The following is a 20,589-nucleotide window of genomic DNA, read 5'->3' as shown; positions in this document are numbered from 1 at the left end:
GGGGGATATAATAGCGGGCGCAATCGCCAGGGAGATGCAGAGCCTCAGAGGACGGGAAGGAGAATGGCTGCCGGCATCTGGATCCTACGTGCTATAATCTAACAAGCCTCCCGGCGGCTACCCAGAGTCAGGCTCGGGAGATACAGCTCCTGTCTCTCCACCCAGAGTCTGATTAAGGGTTACCGCTAGGGAAGCTAAGTGTGTACTAGCCCATTGGGTGAACCCAGTTTCAAGGCTCGTTTCCACTTGTGCAATTCAGAGCTGTGCGCTCAGCGCAGCACTGTGTTGCACGTGACTCCCCCGGGGGGGGGGGGGGGGGGGGGTTGCAGCGCTTGCGATCCCATTCATTATAATGTATGGGATAGCGGACACAATCGCCCCGAAATGCAGGCAACCATCCACTGCAATTCACTGGTGAATCGCAGCTCATTTATGGAAACAGCAGAGAGTGTAGTCTATGCACATGTCTGATGTCCCTGCAGTCAAGTTTCCATAAGCGCGACTAAAAGCGTGCATATGGAAACGAGCCCTCAATCAGTTTTTCTGTGCAGTAAACTAAAACAGTCAAGTGTGTCCCCTTCCTAAAGCCGCAGTTTATCACAGCTTTATAAATAAGCTCATCGGTCTACGAACAATAACACAGCATACAACACGTGACTGTGCCAAGAATTGCCCTGCAGTGTAATTGTGGCTTGGTTGCAGAGTGCGCTGCTCTCTGTGTTCCTACAGATAACGATCACCCGGGTCATTGTGTTCCATAAAGCATACGGCCCCCGTCCTGCCTCTCACGTTTCTGGTATTTGGCAGCAGAGAATAGCGTGTGCAGATGCATGCTGCACTCCCACATACATGTCCCGGGCTATTATTAGCACAGCTACTTTCCAATCTCAGCCCGTCGTGCATCTCCGCTGCCGCCCACTCAATAGGAAGACGTTCGTTTACTACATGAGCCGGCAGTTCTGCGTGACATTTATCTGTTGCACAAGGTGAACTTTTGCTGCTTCGTGGGAATAAGATATCTAAGCATTTATCTCGGTGTGGACCGATTTATCACAACTGCTACTGTGAGGTTAGAAACCTGTCTGTGCAGAGTCAACAAATTCCACAACTCTGAACTGCAAAAATAAATAAAAAGGTAAACAGGCTGCAAGTGCCTTCCTAGATCTATGCGGGTACTCCATGGCCCAGCGTGGGACGGAGCAGCATACGGCAGGAGAGGAACAACAGGCTCAGCCACTGATGTCGCTTAATAAAGGACAACTGTAACAAGAGGAGTATAGATATGGAGGCTGCCATATTTATTTCCTTTTAAACAATACAAGTTGCCTGGCTGTCCTGCTGATCCTTTGCCTCAAATACCTTTAGCCATAGACCCTGAACAAGCATACAGATCAGGTGCTCTGACTGAATCAGTCAGAGATCAGGACTGCCAGGCAACTGGTATAGTTTAAAAGGAAATAAATATGGCAGCCTCCGTATCCCTCGTTACAATTTTCCTCTAAAGTGTAACTGTCGGACATTAAATAAAAAATCAATTATTTTTATTTGGTAAACAAGTAATAAGGATGCTAAGCAAGTAATCCAAAAGTTAAAATCACTATTACTTTTCTTGTTGATAAATGGTCATTACCCAGTTTACCCGACTCTTATTTGGTACACACAGAATTTGGTACGCACAAAGGAAGTTGCAGGGCATGTTGGGTTGTCCTTTTTTGCTTCTCTACTTCCCCTCAGACTTAACTACTGCAGCCTGATTGGCTGAAGCCTCTTTCCCTCCTGTTTTCCCCTCCCACACCTCTGTTTCTCTCTGATTGGCCAATATTTCTCATGCTGAGACAATGCACTTTCTATAGTGGACGGCGGGCAATGCATACACAATCAGGCAGAGGAGAATAAGGGAGGAAATGACATCAGGATTGGCTTCAAAATAGCCACAGTTAAAATGGGAAATGCTAAGAAAGATTTTCTCTTTTTTTACTGTAGAAAAATTACTAAAATAAAAACGTGAACAGTACAATACATATGTTATGTAAGTAGAGCAAGTATTTATGTACTTATGTTTTGTTTTTTTCTGAGATAGTATGACTGACAGCTTCTCTTTAAAGACTCCGCATGCCACATGATTAGAAGGCCTCATCTGATCCCTGCACACATGCTAGATTCTAGGCCCAGACAGCCCCGGCACATTCTACAGTGCTTAACAGAGCGTGTGGTTATGTCCCTCCCTTAGAGAAACTCATATTCTCATCCGTACCGTAGTCATAGTTTCAAGAGTCACTCACATATAGTAGAACGCAGTACGTTATTAAAGAGAATAAAAGACGAAGTGTAGTTGAAAAATGAAAAAAAGAGTTTATACATACCTGGGGCTTCCTCCAGCCCCATAAACCTGGATCGCTCCCACGCCGCCGTCCTCCGCTGCCTGTGGCCGGTACAGGGTCCCGTCACTTCTGCCGGATGCAACCAGTTGTACGCATGCGCAGAGGCTCCCTCCGGGTCTGTACGCATGCGCCTGCGCAGCATGGAGGGAGCGCACTGCGCTTGCGTTGATTGTCTCGACTGGCCGAAATTACGAGACCCGGTACCGGCGGAAAGAGACAGCATGGGAGCGATCCAAGCTAATGGGGCTGGAGGAAGCACCAGGAATGTATAAATGTTGTATCATCTTTATCTCTGGGTGTCTTTAAGGATACCCAATTTTACATTGTTTTTTGTCCATGGTTTCGGCATCAGAAACACCTCCTATATCTATATGTTGCTGTATGTAATGAGGCCCGGCCCTACCAGAGATGCTCAGCCTAGAACAGGGATGTCTAACTCCAGATGTCAAGGCCTGAGGTCCTGACACATTTTTGATACAGCTGAAATTAATTGAGGGGACTGAATCAGGAAAGGTGTGGCCCATCAGGTAGAACACATTCCACTATTTCTCAGTCCATCCTAAACAGTGGCATGGATATGGTCCTTGAGGACTGCAGTTCAACGCCTGCAGCCTAGGCTGTTTGGCTATGCAAAATTCTACTCCCACAACTCTCTTTTCAGTAAAATGAAATCATTCTCAATAGATTCCAGCAAATGATCTATTGAAAATTGATGAAGCGGCAGTGCTGCACTGTTCGATGCCGTGCTATGGGCCGTTCCATCTACTGCCGCTCCTGTCCCCAATCAACTTAGATCTTCCGTCTTTTTCCAATCGATCCACACAATATATTTTTAGACAAAATAGACTGAAAGTCGATCAGTTGGACATTTGCTTGGGGGAGAATGATGTGAATTTTGTGGGTTGCAGGTTATCACTGCACTTTATCCTATGTACTCCTGATGAAGCCCTTCAGGACAAAACATGTGGGCGAGTTGTGGTGACACTGTACATATGAGCACACTTGTTTTATTTTGAAACCAGCATTTGGGTGCTGCCGCCATTATTGGTGTGTGGACTGATGAAAGGTGGTGTTGCTTTCCTTATCAGTCAGCAGCCACAGATTTGCACGAACTCCCCACAATATCACACACCAGAGCTGTCATTCACTGGGGATTCGGGGACTAGCAACACCACCACCCCGGTAAAGTATTTACGGGGTGGTGGGGGATCGACCATGAACTCCCTGCAACATTCCCCATCTATTGTTTAGTGCTACAGTCTCAGTACTTACATGGCGTGCACCCCTTGTCGATACTCTCGGAACGAACAGCTCCTTTTAATTATATTCTAATAAACGTATAACTTTTAAACCTGTACAATAGGTCTTGTCCGTTAGGACCCAGCAGACCGATTGAATCCAGGAAACGAATGGGAAAATCGTAAAATCAGTCGCGAAAATCTTAACATTTAAAATACATGTAAACATATACAAATAAGCAGTACATTTCTTCCAGAGTAAAATGAGCCATAAATTACTTTACTCCTATGTTGCTGTCACTTACAGTAAGTAGTATAAATCTGACACTACCAACAGATTTTAGACTAGCCCATCTCCTCATGGGGGGTTCTCAGGGTTTTCATTAGTTTTAAAACCACTTTGTGAATGGCAGTTGCTCCGTCCAACTGCCCAAAAAGTGTGCAGGGAGGCTGGCCAGCATCTTTGTATAAATCTTTTGTATTTATAAAAAAACAAAGGCCATGCTGAGAATCCCCCATGAAGAGGTGGACTAACCCAAAACCTGTTATGACAGATTTCTACTACCTGTTGTGACAGCAACATAGGAAAAAGTAATGCTCATTTTACTCTGGAAGAAATGTACTTTTGTATTTTAAATTTTAAGATTTTCGCAACAGTTCCTCTTTAAGAGGTGCCAAACAATAGTAACAGTTTGTGCTGGTCGCTAAAACGATAATGTGCGATGCCTGTACTGACACTAAGCTTTTGCCCAAGATGATCGTTCATGATTCCCCCGGGCATGTCTCTAGCATCCATACAGGTGACAAAACCCAGCGAATGTACCCGTCCTGACTGTAGCACCACCGGGAGTCGGCAGATTATGATTGGTGCCCGGTGGTGTCCCCTGATTTTTATGGGGCAGATCATGTTGCGTTCCCAGGTAATCGATGCCCTGGTATCACTGGAAGGACAATGAACTGCGAATGGAAAATCCCCATGCAGTGCAATGTCAGTTTGCCCAGGGTTGCAGCTGTAGCATCGGGTGGCACGGGCCCAGTTCCTGTCTGGCTTCGTACACATTAAGGCTACATTCTTTCGTTTTTACAAGCCGGTGTTTCTCGGATAGAGGGGAGCCGGCCAAAGTACACAAGGAAGGAACAGCAGAAGACTTACAGGTTCTGTCAGTGTGGCGTCCTTCTCCAGAAACTGCACCACGCAGTACGCTAGCTGCAAACACAGGAAAGAAAAAGATCCGTCATGAGGAGAGTGGCTGGGTCACAACACACAGGTAGCTGGACAGTCTGTATTACTTCACATTATACGGCAAGGTTATCTCTTAGTGAGTCTGAAGCTAAAATAATAATAAAAAAAATAAAAAAATACTTACCTAAGGAGGGGAAAGGCTCTGGGTCCAATACAGCCATGCCGTTCCTCCTACAGTCCCTTCGTTCTAGTGCCGTGAGCCTTCCCTCTCCTTAGGCGAGTATGTTTTTTGTTTTTTCTAGCTTTAGACTCACTTTAATAATGTGAACAAGACAGAAAGCATCAACTTTTGTAACTGCTCAACAAAGTCTTCTACTAGATAGATAGATATTTTTCTGTAAAACTACTAAATGCCTCAAAAGTCTCTGAGGACGCAACCAGCATCATCAATTTTGCCCTGTGCCAGGCATGGCCGGATTTCAGGCATGGCCTCGTAGGCCATTGCCTAGGGCGCCAGGAAAGCAAGGGAAGGCTGTGGGAAGCAGGGCGGCAGTAGCAGTTAGCCTGCCGAATATTTATCCTGCTATACAGAGTTTGCACATAGTGGTGAGTGGCTACTAACAGCTGATTTTTGCACTGGAGGGGGTGAAGGGGCAGCAATCAGGCACTTAACGTGATTGTCACTCACCAAATGTGATGCTCGCCAAGAAGCTTACAATATCATTCCTGCCATCATGTCACTAACATGTCACTAACTGTCCTCAGAGAAGCCTACAATCTAATCCCTGCCGTGTTGGAGGGGGGGGGGGGATTAAGATGCTATCAGTCGGGGGGGCAGCTGATGATAGTGGGCCTTGGGCAGTGAAAAGTACAAATCCGGGTAAGATAAGGTGGCCAAACATCATTTCATCCACCATTAGATGGATCCTTTTTGATTGAATCAGAGAGGGATCTATTGCCTGACTACACAACAACTTCCAATACATTTCGGTGGAGACTCCGGCCCGGGGTCCATGGGTCGTTGGGAAATTTAACAGTTACTGCTACGCACCTGATGGAGCCCATGCGACCCAAGATTTTCCAGCCAGCTCCACTTATTGGGAGTTGAAGCACGGTGTCTCCTCCGATCCAATATAATTATCGGAATGGAAGGTTGATCGCCCGAAAAATCGAGGAATGTATGGGCAACCCATTCCTCAGGGGTTACAGGCAGCACTGTAGTGCTGGGCCCAGAGGGTGGAAGGTCTAGCATTACACCTTGCAGGGGAGGCCCTTAAATCAGTGCATTTGTTTGCTGCACCATTTCAGCTGGGAGCCAACAGAGACCAACAGACTGCTGGTAAAGCGTGGATACCGATATTTTACCATCAACTTTCTCCATCTCGATTGGCTATGCCTAAACAACACCCATCTCCTTCCGAACGCCTAGTCCTGACCTACCCTCCTAATGTAAACCCCTTCCTGATGTTTAACCCCAACCTTCCCCTTTAACCACTTAAGGACCACGGGGATTTTTAATGATCGGTGCTGCGCGGGCTCTCCAGCCCACAGCACCGATCAGGATTGTGGCCGGGCGATCAGACTTCCCCCCCCCCCCCCCCTTTTTTTTCCCCCACTAGGGGGATGTCCTGCAGGGGGGGTCTGATTGCCGCTGGCTGCCTGTGATTTGCGGGGGGGCTCCTCAAAGCCCCCTTCCGCAGCGATATTGTGCGCTCCCTCCCCTTACCTCTCTCTGTCTTCCCCTATGTGAGGCGCAGGACGGATATCCGTCCTGCGCCGGATAGGATAGGCTTCAGCCTATCAAATGACGGCGATCCCCGGCTCGAACGAGCGGCCGTTTCCATGCAAAACCACAAACGACCAGGCGCCGCCTATCGGCGTTAGCTGGTCGTTAAGTGGTTAAAGGATCCCTAAACTGAGGGGGATATGGAGGCTAACATATTTGCTTTTAAACAATGCAGATTGCCGAGTTGTCCTGCTGATTCTCTGCCTTTAAAGGGAACCTAAACTGAGGATATGTATTTTTCCTTTTAAAATAATACCAGTTGCCTGACTCTCCTGCTGATCCTGTGTCTCTAATACTTTTATCCACAGCCCCTCAACAAGCATGCAGATCAGATGCTCTGGCTGAAGTCATACTGGATTAGCTGCATGCTTGTTTCAGGTGTGTGATTCAGCCACTACTGCAGCAAATAGATCAGCAGGACTGCCAGGCAACTGGTATTGTTTAAAAGGAAAACATCCACATTCCTCTAAGTTTAGGTTCCCTTTAAGCCACAGTCCCTGAACAAGCGTGCAGACCAGATGCCCTGACTGAAGTCTGAGTGGATTAGCTGCATAGTTGTTTCAGGTGTGCGATTCCAACCCTACTGCAGCCAGAGAGATCGGCAGAACAGCCAGGCAACTGGTATTGTTTAAGAGAAAATAAATAAGGCAGCCACCATATCCTACTCAGTTCAGGCATGCTTTAATATACCGTAAACGTCTTTCATGCCTAGACCAGCAAGAATGACATCACTACGGTATCGTATTTCCCAAAATATGGCAAGTTTACCCTTTTGTAGGGGTGATAATGAGATGCAAATATTTCAGAGTTCATGCAGGATTATGTAAATGTGTGTGCTAATTTATGCAGCTTAAAAATAGACCAATCAAGTTCCAGACAGGTTTAAATTGGTTGGTCCATTTTCAAGCTGCAAAAATGTATATGTTACGGCCAGAACCCGAAGTTTGGCCACTTCGGGTTCTGGCCGGCCAGTGTGAGAAATGGAATAATTCCTGTAACATTAATGTATCTTCTGGCCGCAGCGCAGCGGCCAAATTTATCACAACTTAGTTAATTTCACGAAATGAAGCCGGCTGGCTTTTTCTCTGCCTCTCTCTCTCTCCTATGAGCAGCCGGCGGGGACATGCGTATCCCCCCAGAGTAGTTCGTCGTGGCAAAGAATCCTGCCATTCTTGCAGAGCGGGTGCTGGCAGAAGCAATGTCTACAGCCTCCCTGCTCTGCTTTCCTGGCGCGACGAACGACTCTCGGGGACATGTGTCTGCCAGTAGGAGAGAGAGAGAGGCGGGGGGAGGAGAGAGAGGCAGAGCGGAAGCCGGCGGCTTTATCTGTTACATTGCCGCCGGCTTAATTTCATTAAATTAACTAAATTGTGATAAATTTGGCCGCAGCGCTACGGGCAGAAGATACATTAATGTCACTGAAATCATTCCATTTCTCACATTGGCCGCAGCGCAGTGGCCACTTCGCACATTGGCCGGCCAGAACTAGAAGTGGCCAAACTTCGGGTTCTGGCCGTAACATATATACAAATGTCCATAATCTTGCATGAACTCGGAAATATTTGTAACTCATTGATCATCCCTATTCCCTAAAACACAACTATAAATACAGAATACATATGAAACCCCCCCTTGGCATTCCCTTAAATAAAGAGAAACATCACCAGACTGACCTGTGCGTGAAATAAAGCCAGGCCCTTGGCTGTGTGCATAGGAATCAAGACTTTCATTAGGAACTGCTTGTGTTCAGATTTCAATGGTAATGCAAATCCATTGATGATGCTGTAGAGAAAATATAAGCAGGTAAAAGAAAGCAAGGAGACAATATTGTGCTGAAGTTAATAGGAGTAACAGCACAGCGGACAAATCACCAATGATGTGTGTATGAAACAGAGGGAAGCTGTGCACTGCAGATAGGACAGTGGATCTATCATTTTACATTGCTGACCTGTGAGCAAGGTTGCTAGATTGAAAACATGCATGTTACAAGAAATACTACGGGCTTGATTCACTAAAGGCGCGTACACACGCTGTACTTTAGCAAACGAAGGGTCCGTCAGACCCTCCCGCCGAGTGGACGTTCTGCCGACAGTTGCACGTGTGCACAAGCTGTCGGCAGACTGAAAGTATGGCATGTGTACGCGCCTTAAGACAAATAGCATGCCTTATCAGAGTTTAGGTGCCTTATCAGTTAACACGCCTTATTAGAGTAGTATAGCGAGCGCTATGAACTTATGCCTGCTAATTGGCAATGATGAGAGCTCCACTCGTCCTGCCCTGAGCCCCTGCGGGCCCAATCACTTTGAAGGACATTATCCCCGCACTTTAATTGGCCCAATAGGCTGCCTGTCAAGCTTCCTGTCAAGTGACAGGCAGCCTATTGGGCCAATCAAAGAGCGGGGATAATGTCCTTTAACCTCCTCAGCGGTATGGACGAATATAGCCGTCCATCACCGCCGGATGTCGCCGCTCAGGCCCTGCTGGGCCGATTTTTACAAACTAAAAAGCAGCACACGCAGCCGGCACTTTGCCAGCCGCGTGTGCTGCCTGATCACCGCCGCTCTGCGGCGATCCGCTGCGAGAAGCGGCGAAAGAGGGTCCCCCCAGCCGCCCGAGCCCTGCGCAGCCGGAACAAAAGTTCCGGCCAGCGCTAAGGGCTGGATCGGAGGCAGCTGACGTCCATGACGTCACTCCGCTCGTCGCTATGGCGACGATGTAAGCAAAACAAGGAAGGCCGCTCATTGCGGCCTTGCTTGTTTATTCTGGGCGCCGGAGGCGATCGGAAGAACGCCTCCGGAGCGCCCTCTAGTGGGCTTTCATGCAGCCAACTTTCAGTTGGCTGCATGAAACAGTTTTTTTTTTAATTAAAAAAAAACCCTCCCGCAGCCTCCCTGGCGATCTTAATAGAACGCCAGGGAGGTTAAAGTGATTGGACCCGCAGGGGCTCAGGGCAGGACGAGTGGAGCTCTCGTCATTGCCAATTAGTAGGCATAAGTTCATAGCGCTCGTTGTGCTAATCTAATAAGGCATGCTAACTCTGATAAGGCATGCTATTTGTCTTAGTGTATCAAGCGCTATGTATTTCTGCAGCACTTTACAGAGTACATAGCCATGTCACTGACTGCCCCTCAGAGGAACTTACAATCTAATCCTACCATAGTCTAAAGCCCCATCTACACAATACGATTTTTAGTGCAATTCGATTACAATTCTATTTACGATCCGATTAAATCCAACATGTCTGATGGGGATTCGATTCTATTCAATTCGATTTGCCATTGTTTCGCAATGGCAAATCAAATTGAATCGAATCCTGATCTGACATTTCGGATTTAATCGGATCACAAATAGAATCGTAATTGAATCGCACAAAGAATCCTATAGTGTAGATTGGGTTTAATGTCCTACCATAGATTGTAAGCTTTCGGGCAGGGTCCTCCTCCTTATGTCTCCTACCTGTTCATGCACCTCCATTACTGTGCACCCATACTATGTATCTAGGAGAACGCGACTTGCCTAATCTCCATGCTCCTTCCAGTGACTAAGCATTACCTTGTACTCATACTGTGCTGTGTGATCTGGTCTTTCTTGTATTCCTATATTGTCTTATTGCTGTATGTCACCCCTAAATATTGTCTGTAACCTTAACTAATGTCCAGCGCTGCATAACATGTTGGCGCTTTATAAATACAATAAATAAATGTATTTATATAGCAATGACATATTCTGCAGCGCTTTACAGAATACATAGTCATGTCAATGACTGTCCTCAGAGGAGCTCACAATCTAATCCCTACCATAATCAGTCTAATGTCCTACCATATTAATATTATGTATTTATATAGCACTGACATCTTCTGCAGCATATTACAGAGTACATAGTCATGTCACTGACTGTTCTCAGAGGTGCTCACAATCCAATCCTCATCATAGCAATAGTTTAATACACACAAAGTCAAATTGAATTTTTAACCCATTTTCAACCCATTTCCTACTCGCTGTGTTTTGGCAGAAACAGCAGAGGGCTGGAGCATCTGGACAAAAGTCATGGAAACATGCAAACTCCTGGCGGGAACTGAACCTGGGACTCCCAGTGCCATCCATAGTCACCATCACCACACTTAACCATTAACTCGGCACAAACGTGCTGATTGGATAAACTGCCTTGAGGTAGCTTTGCTTCCTGATCAAATCTGCAGAACAAGGATTCATTTGTCCGCTGCTAAATGATGACTTCACAGGAGACAACATGAGCAAAACCGCTTACAATGATGGATTTCCATTTCAAATCTCACTCCTATATTACAGAACTTCTGAACATTCTCCACCGTTACTTCCAACAGAGCTTCAACAGCTATGGCTGCCTACTTGGATGCAGCCCATCCTTTTAAAGAGACACTGAAGCGAAAAAAAAATATATGATATAATGAATTGGTTGTGTACTATGAATAATTTCTAGAAGATTAGCAGCAAAGAAAATATTCTCATACTTTTATTTTCAGGTATATAGTGTGTTTTCTAACATTGCATCATTCTATAATATGTGCAGATTACACAACACTCAGCATTCAAAATGAGTCTTTAAGAGCAGTCTGTGAACTAATGACCTCTCCTCTGGCAGAGGAAAAGTAAACAGTTCACTTACAGTTGAGAGAATAAAAGTCAGAAGTCAGCCCTCTCCACGACTTTGAAAGTCGTAGAGCTTAATGGCTTTTTTGCATAGAGATAACAACTGGAGTTTCTTAACTCTTCCTGTACTGGAAACAACTAGACTGATGTATCTGATCTTAATGTTTTATTTCTTAGCTGTACTACACATACAAATCATAATATTTTTTTTTTCGCTTCAGTGTCTCTTTAAAGTGGACCTGAACTCAGAACTTCCTCTCTGCTCTAAAAGATAAGCAACATCATAACAACCTTTAAAGGATAAAATGTCTTTGTTACAGCCGATACAAATCCTGCAATAAATCTGCACTGTATCTACTTCCTGTTTTCATGGAAGCGGACATTGGGTTAACATCCTGTGTTTACAAATTATCTGCTCTGCCGAGACAGCCAGCTGACAAAGCAGATAAATCAAATTACAACTTGTGATTAGTCACAGATGTGGGGGAATTAGACAGGTTAAACTCTCTAAATACATACACGGTGCATTTCTCTGTGTTTTCCTTCTACTATCAAAACTTTATGCCATAATCAATGGTATGCTCAGGATTGCAGATTGCATGCATATCTAATGCACATCGTATGTACCGAGCTGCACACAATTTTCACTAAATATGTATGCAAGCCGGAATAATTTGCAAGTCATTGACCATCTCTAGTTATAAAATGAAAATAAAATAAAGAACCGATCACATGGTTTGAAATGAAATGTATTATCTTCTTGTATTTCCGTAGTGCCATCATTGCTTCATGATGACGTCTAGCCAGAAGACATGGTGTACACAAAATTACCTGCCCAATATCTCCAGCAATTCCGCCACACCGTTAAAATGCTCCGTTTCGTAGATAAACCTGTTGAGAAAACAAAAGACATGTTAGGATAGGCCCATAAATCTCAGAAAAATTCCTTCCCATAATGCACTGCCATAAACTTACTACAAGCGTCTGCTCTGTTCAAAAGCTGCCCAAGTATGTCTACAAGAACTGATGCTGTTTTACAGCGGAGACCCGGAGCAGTGCTTTTCAGCGCTGCTAGATTTGGGCGCAGCCGGCGCCTCCATAGACTTCAATAGGAATCACTCCTATTGAAGTGCTCAGTGAGTAACGTCGGCTCCGTCAGAAGACAGAGCCGAAGTTGCTTAAAAACATAATAATTCGGCCTCCAGCAATCGCTGGAAGCCGAATTATTTCATTCCCCTACTATCCATGTCGGCCTGGAGGGGGAATAGTAATTAAATCGGCCCGGACTTGTGCAGAAGCAAGATCAGCTATATAACACTGTATCCTGCGCCCAAGTCTACCGGCGCCGATTTCAAATGTACGCGCTGAGACCCACTAGGAGTGCTTTGGCAGCACTTGCCGATCTTCTATGCCCGTGGATCCCTATGGGGGTGGTCTCACTAGCAGCGTTGCAATTGCAGAGCAATTTTTTGCAGCATTTTGGGAGCGATTGCATCAGCGGCTACAGTCGCCAAATCCTAATCGCTCTGGGAAATTGCGGCACTTCAGTTTTTCAGCAAATCACGTAGTGGGTCCCAGGGCTAAAAGGACAACTGAAGTACGAGAGATATGGAGGCTGCCATATTTATTTCCTTTTAAACAATGCCACTTTGCCTGTTGAGCATACATGCTTTAACCACCCTGGCGTTCTATTAAGATCGCCAGGGCAGCTGCGGGAGGGTTTTTTTTAAATTAAAAAAAAAAAAACTATTTCATGCAGCCAACTGAAAGTTGGTTGCATGAAAGCCCACTAGAGGGCGCTCCGGAGGCGTTCTTCCGATCGCCTCCGGCGCCCAGAATAAACAAGGAAGGCCGCAATGAGCGACCTTCCTTGTTTTGCTCAGATCGTCGCCATAGCGACGAGCGGAGTGACGTCATGGACGTCAGCCGACGTCCTGACGTCAGCCACCTCCGATCCAGCCCTTAGCGCTGGCCGGAACTTTTTGTTCCAGCTACGCTGGGCTCAGGCGGCTGGGGGGACCCTCTTTCGCCGCTGCTCGCGGCGGATCGCCGCGGAGCGGCGGCGATCAGGCAGCACACGCGGCTGGCAAAGTGCCGGCTGCGTGTGCTGCTCTTTATTTGATGAAAATCGGCCCAGCAGGGCCTGAGCGGCAGCCTCCGGCGGTGATGGACGAGCTGAGCTCGTCCATACCGCCAGGCTGGTTAATAGTGACTGAATCACAGACCTGAAACAAGCACGTGGCAATTGCAGTCAAACATCTGATCTGCATACTTGTTCCAGGTCTGTGGCTTAAAGTATTGGAGGCAGAGGATCAGCAGGGCTGCCAGGCAACCAGTATTGCTTAAAAGGAAAAAAATATGGCAGCCTCCATATCCTCGCACTGGTTTTTCAACCACTTCAGGACCACAGGCTTACACCCCTCTAGTGACCAGGCCATTTTTCACAATAGAGGGCTGTGCAGCACATTGACAAACAACGAAGCACACAAATAAATCGTACCTCCTTTTCTTGTCCTTAATAGGACACTCTGTAGGAGGTCTCTGATCGCTGCTGCAATTTATCTTTTTTTTTTAATTATAATTAAAAAAGGGAGGCTTTTCCCTCCCTCCCTCCCTCTCCCTCCCCCCTGTGCCGTCCTAAATCGCCATAGGACGGCAATCGGCACTCATCCCCGCCTCTCTTAGGCATCAGCCTATGAGGGACACACATTACAAACCGCTCTGAGGGACAGCCGAGTGAGAAATAATAAATAGAACATAAGTAGCAAATAAAAGTCATGTTTTACAGTACAGGAAGAGTTAAAAAAACAAACAAACAAAAAAAAACCACTCGGATCCTCCTGTCCCCCGCTGCCAGCTACTTTAACTTTGCCAACAGGCGTGGGCACGTGTAACCTTCTGCGCGTTCCCGTCCGCAATAACCAGGGCTGTGGAGTCTGAGTTGGAGTCGGAGTCGAGGGAATTTTGGGCACCCGGAGTTGGAGTCGGAGTCATGGTTTCGTAAACTGAGGAGTCGGAGTCGGTTGATTTTTGTACAAAATCCACAGCCCTGTTATGATTTAGACTAAGGAGTCGGAGTCATTTTGGGTACCCGGAGTCGGAGTCGTGGTTTCATAAACCAAGGAGTCGGAAGATTTTTGTACCGACTCCACAGCCCTGGCAATAACGTCCTGCTCAGGGCGCTATTGCTGATGGGAACCTGCAGAAGGTTACGTGTGGCCAGGCATGTCTGCAAATTTAAAGTAGCTGGTGGCGGCGGACAGGAGGATCCGACAGTGACTGCGAGGGCACGGGACGGCTGCAGGGGGCTGGTAGAAGCCCCAGGAGAGTAAAACTTTTTTTTTTTTATTATCATCATCTTAGGCTTATGGATTCCTTTAAGTCGTCTGAGGCGGACAATGATGACCGCCTCAGTCCACAATCAGGTGTGTGTAGGCAGAAGGCGACCCCTAATCTGCAGTCGATCTGCTGGGCGGATGTACTCAACCCCAGAGACGCCGATCCCCCACCCGTCACATGCATGCACCAGTCATCCCTCTGCCCCCCTTCCCATAGCAACACATACATCATCAGCTACAAAGCTGACAGACACGTGTGTGCAGCCCGGCCCATCAATGTCCCCCCCCCCCCCCCAAGGGGATTCATTCCTGAACCCCGATGGGCGACATCAGTTGGGAAGGTGTATGAGCCCTAAGATAGGTTTCTCCTCCACAGTGTCCTGCATACAAATAACATTAGAGGAATGTCAGTGCAAATACATTAACAAATTTCAATGAATCCGATACCTGAGAAAAATATTGTTAATCTGCTTTCTGATGAACGCTCTTAGGCCGAGAAACTTGCCGTAAATTCGATGTAATACGGTCTTCAGAAATTCCCGCTCTCGGGGGTCTTCACTGTCAAACAGCTCCAGCAGCTAGAAGAGGAACGCACCAATCAGAAGTCAGGTACAATAGCAGAGATTCAGCATCATGACACTGCTGGGTCTCCCTCCAATAAGCAGGCAGATGGACTCTGCTATTGCTCTGTATGGCCGTTTTTGCACATATTTATTAACTGTGATACAAGCTATGTTGAAGCTGAAGGGTTTCACCCTGGAGAGGATATAAGGAAGATATGATGTGTTTTTTGCCTATGGAAAAACTTGCAATCTTGGTGCTTATGATAGCATATTAAGGACACAACTCTTTTCAGGCACAAAGTTCAATTTTTGGTGATAGTCAGCAGTGCAATATTGTGAATGAGGATCATGTTGGGTGATTATGTTGTGGCCTTATGGTTTTAAAGGGGTGGTGCAATACTGAGGGATTATGATGTTATAGAGTGTAAATGTGAGGTTTGTCATAATACACTTTTTTTTTGTTACATCATAATAGATCCCTGAGTGGTTTGTTATATAAGATAACTCAAGGTGCCCAAACACCTGTCTGTCTGCCAAGAGATCAACCAATAGATAGATCCCTCTCTGATCGAATCTGATCACTGAAGGATCTATTGCCATCCCGCCCACTGCTCAGTGATTTGCTATAGATTTCAGCATAAAATCTATTGGAAATCATCCTGCTGCCGCCCCTCAGGTGCATTTTGTATATATTTTGTATATTGGTGTATACAAATTGTCTGTATTATTTTATACCCAGTGTTTATTTATTACTTTGAACAGCGCTACGGAATATGTTTGCCCTTTATAAATCAATAATAATCGTACTTTTCTTTAGCCAAGTGTTCTTATAATATTGACTCTTAAGCAACCAGAAACTACACTTGTCTGGCATCAGCCAATCCTCGTCAGTGCCGGATAATGGGGGTTTCACTGTATCAGAATTTAACAATCTCACTGCAGTGAAACTTTACAGGACAACTGAAGTGAGAAGTATATGGAAGCTGACATATTTATTTCCATTTAAATAATACCAGTTGCCTGGCAGCCCTGCTGATCTATTTGGCTGCAGAAGTGCGTGAATAAACGCCAGTAACAAGCATGCAGGTAATCTTGTCAGATCTGACAATGTCAGAAACACCCGATCTGCTGCATGCTTGTTCAGGGGCTATGGCTAAAAGTATTTGAGGCAGAGGATCAGCAGGGCTGCCAGGCAACTGGTAAAGGGAAATAAATATGGCAGCCTCCATACACCTCTCGTTACAGTTGACCTTTAAAGCAGCTCCTGGGAGGATTGCAGTATGTGGAGGTAAGACTGAATACTATGCTACACCTATGCCTGCCTATGCCCCACCCCACAGAATGGTCATGGCACCGCCCACTGCTGCTAAGTCTATGCCCCACCCCACGGTCATGACATCCCTCCCCCTTCCCGCTGCTAAGTGCTTTAGTAAAAAATGCCTATGATCATCTTTTTACGGTGAACTTGGCACAGAACAACCAGGACCTTTTCTACCATGGCTCTCAAAGAGAGTCTGTGGCAGTTCTATTACTGGACATTAGGGCCTGTGTATTTGAATCATGGTACAAACGGCTGTAGTACATTTGCAGATATATATCACAGCTCAATTCAACAAGCATTAAACACTGGGAAAAATAAAAAAAAAATCATACCTGCTGCACAAATTTCTGGTCCACAAACCTCTTCGCAATACTCGGTTGAAAGTCTGGACTCTCCAAAAACCTCAGGAAAAATTCATACACCAGCTGCGAAACACAAAAAGGCGGGGTTATTTATGTGTTGCACCGAAGTCTGCAGAAGCTAATATAACAAGTCAGACAAAGGAAGTACAAGCCGTCTGCAGCATATTCCAAAATTCATCTAAAACATCTGAAAAATTAACTGGAAGAGACCGAGAACATAATATACCGTAGTACAATATTCCAACATATAAAAACATTTGTATTTTCAGTTATATAGTATTTTTTTATAACATTGCATAATTTTCTAATATTTGCAGTTTACACACTACTCAGCATGCCAAATGATTTTACAGAGCAGGCCAGGGAACTTTTGTCACTGGATTTTCTTTTTATCTGCAGAGGACACCTCTACAGATAAAAAGAAAATCCAGTGACTGACAGTTGAGATGATGAGCTTCAGAAGACAGAGCTCTCTGTGACTTTAAACGTCCTGGAGCTCAATGGCTCATTTTGCATAGATAACAACTGGAGTTTCTTAACTCTTCCTGTACTGGAAACAATATTAGACTTATGTCTCTGCTCCTAATGCTTCAGTGTCTCTTTAAGGTGGCCATTCTTCAGTCCTCAGGTGTAGTGCAAGTATTAGATAACCTGAGCCCTTGTGTGATGCCAGTTACTGTGTGTGATGTTATTAGTTACAACAATACGATGTTAACAATGCAGTACTGTAAATAAATGAATGTAATAAAATACTGTATTTTTATTGTGGGTTCTGTAAAGCTCTAGTGTGGGCTTGTGTTTAAAGTGGACCTGAACTCAGAACTTCCTCTCTGCTCTAAGAGACAAGCAACAGCAGAATAACCTTTAAAGAAAAATATTTCTTTGTTACATCTGATACAAATACTGCAATAAATCTGCAGTGTGTCTACTTTCTGCTTTCATGGAAGCAGACATAGTGTTAACATCCTGTGTTTATAAGCTGCTATTTGGTGACAGCCAGCTGACACAGCTGAGAGATCAAATTACAGCTGTGACTAGTCATAAATGAGGGGGGATTAGACAGGCTAAACTCTCTAAATACATACAGGGCACATTTCTCTCCGTTTTCCTTCTATCCTGTGCAGCGGTCCACTTTAAAAGGCTGCTCAGACCACTGTAACCACATGACCGCCGCGGTGGATTGCTCAGCCCCTGGTGGGTCTTTTTTTATTTATTTATTTTTTATTTTATTTTTTTAAACACGCAGCTAGCACTTTGCTAGCTGTGTGTTTCGTCCGATTGCCACTGCTCGCCACCGATCCCCCGCTGCGAAAGAGGAAACCCCTATCCCCTCCCCAGACCGTCAGTGCAGCCTGGCCAATCACCGCCAGGCTACGCTATGGGGTGGATCGGGACTCCCCCTGAAGTCGATGACGTCAATCCGATCATCGCCGTGGCGATGAGGGAAGCCCCAACAGGAAATCCCGTTCAGAGCAGGATTTCCTGTTGGGTATGATCACCGGCGGCGATCAGAGGGGTGGGCGGGAAGCCGCAGGGAGGGGGGAATCATGTAGCTAGCGCTAGGCTAGCTACATGATTAAAAAGAAGAAAAAAAAAAAAACACCCGCGGCCGAGCGCCGCAAATCAAAACGCCAGGGTGGTTAAGGTGGACATTTTTCAGTCCTCAGGTGCAGATGTAGAAGATAACCTGAGCTAGACTCTCTCAACCAGTGGTCCCTCCAGCCCCAGGTTCCTTGAGTAGTCTGCAGGGTCTCCTCGGCATTTTCCCCCATCCTGGTGGCAGGGGAAGTATGAAAGAGCACATTATATATTATAACAGGGGGAAAAAGGCACTAAATTGGGGGTTAGAATATTAATGAGCACATTCATAAAAAGACACTGTAAAAGGGAGTAGTGAAATAAACAGCCACGCTTACTTTTAAAGACCACGCCTCCTGCAAAATAAACGCAAGGGTTCCTTGAGATCTAAAGCCTCATCTACACGGTACAATTTTCCATCAGATCAGATCTATAATAGTCTATTGCAAAATGTAATGCAATCCGATTGGACTGGTTGGAGATTATCTGCTAGGTACACACCATACAATTTTCTGTTAGATTTTCTCTTAGATTTACCTGCCAGATAGATTTACCTACAGCATGGAAAAAAGCTAACAGAAGAATCTAACAGAAAATTGTATGGTGTGTACCTAGCAGATAATTTCCAACCGGTCCAATCGGATTGCATTAGATTTTGCAATAGATTTTGGGTACTTATCAAAGCAAAATCTACCACAAAATTGATCTGAAACAATTTGGACATCTACACACCAGGGCTGTGGAGTCGGTACAAAAATCTTCCGACTCCAACTCCGACTCAGACTCCTCAGTTTCTGAAACCACGACTCAGACTCCAACTCCGGGGACTCAAAATGGCTCAGACTCCGACTCCTCGACTCAGACTCCTTAGTCTAATACTAAACAGGGCTGTGGAATTTGTACAAAAATCATCCGACTCCCGACTCAGACTCCTCATTTTATGAAATCAACGACTCCGACTCCAAGTGCCCAAAATTGCCCTGACTCCGACTCCAACTCGGACTCCACAGCCCTGCTACACACAATGCAATTTCTTATTAGATCTATCTAATGCTGGGAATACACGGGTCGATTCTGGCGCTCGATCGTTTTGCCTGCTCGATTCACTGATCTCCCGCTCGTTTTTCTTATTTTTTCAATTCCCTTCAATGAGAAATCGAGCGGCAAAAAATGATCGGGCGGGAGATCGGACATGTTGGAAATTATCTATCGAGCCATCTTATCAGCTCAGAATGGTGCCGTGTATTCCCAGCATAATAGATCCGTTTATCGAAAATTGTACAGTGTAGATGAGGCTTAAAAATTATTTGCAGGGGGTCCTTAAAGAGAATCTGTACTCTAAAATTCTTACAATAAAAAGCATACCATTCTATTCATTATGTTCTCCTGGGCACCTCTGTGCTGTTTCTGCCACTCCCTGCTGCAATCCTGGCTTGTAATTGCCAGTTGTAGGCAGTGTTTACAAACAAAAAACATGGCTACTAACAGCATGTGATAGGCTGAGAGAGGCTCAGTCTGACTCATACAGAGCCTGGAGGGGGTGTGGAGAGGGTGCGTATAGCATTTGCCTATCAGAAGCAGAGCAGCACATTCCTGCCTCAGCCGACAAAGCCGACAAAGGAAAGAAGATTATATAACAGAGATATTACAGTGACTGTGCAACTAGGAAAGGCTGCAGTAAGACAGACCACATTAGAACAGGTATAGGAACTTATAGGATAGAAGAAATAAGGCTGAAAAAATATTTGCGGAGTCTCTTTAAGATCTAAAAATGATTTGCAGGAGTTCCTCCAGGGTAAAAAGGTTGAGAACTACTGGCCTGAGCCTTTGTGTGTTGCCAGTTACTGAGTGTGATGTTATGAGTTACAATAGGTTATTAACAATGCAGCATGTAAATAAATTAATGTAATAAAATACTGTTATTTCTATTGCAGTATTTGCAAAGCTCTAGTGTGGGCTTGTGTTTAACCTCCTTAGCGGTAACCCCGTGCTGGACACGGGGTAAGCCGGCGGAGGGTGCCGCTCAGGCCCTGCTGGGCCGATTTACATAATTTTTTTTTGCTACACGCAGCTAGCACTTTGCTAGCTGCGTGTGCATAACGATCGCCGCCGATTCGCCTCTGCCGCGCCCCCCTCCCCACGAGACCCCTGCGCTGCCTGGCCAATCAGCGCCAGGCAGTGCTGAGGGGTGGATTGGGACACCCGCTGAC

At 45.7% G+C, this 20,589-nt stretch overlaps 1 protein-coding gene across 1 annotated transcript in view; it reads right to left on the bottom strand.

The window, feature by feature from the left end:
* Positions 1-20,589, bottom strand: part of PPP2R5A (protein phosphatase 2 regulatory subunit B'alpha) — a 174,059-nt gene that overhangs the window by 16,879 nt on the left and 136,591 nt on the right. Inside the window, exons 4-8 of the mRNA XM_068232937.1 lie at positions 16,772-16,864; positions 15,003-15,133; positions 12,049-12,108; positions 8,262-8,370; positions 4,773-4,826 (exon numbers count right to left, since the gene is read on the bottom strand). Of these exons, the coding sequence (XP_068089038.1) occupies positions 4,773-4,826; positions 8,262-8,370; positions 12,049-12,108; positions 15,003-15,133; positions 16,772-16,864 (447 nt within the window). The remainder of the gene's footprint in view (positions 1-4,772; positions 4,827-8,261; positions 8,371-12,048; positions 12,109-15,002; positions 15,134-16,771; positions 16,865-20,589) is intronic.

Source organism: Hyperolius riggenbachi, chromosome 4 (genome assembly GCF_040937935.1).
Source record: "Hyperolius riggenbachi isolate aHypRig1 chromosome 4, aHypRig1.pri, whole genome shotgun sequence".
NCBI lineage: Eukaryota > Metazoa > Chordata > Amphibia > Anura > Hyperoliidae > Hyperolius > Hyperolius riggenbachi.
The sequence above is the reverse complement of the archived record's forward strand: the minus strand, read 5'-3'. Positions and strand labels throughout refer to the sequence as shown.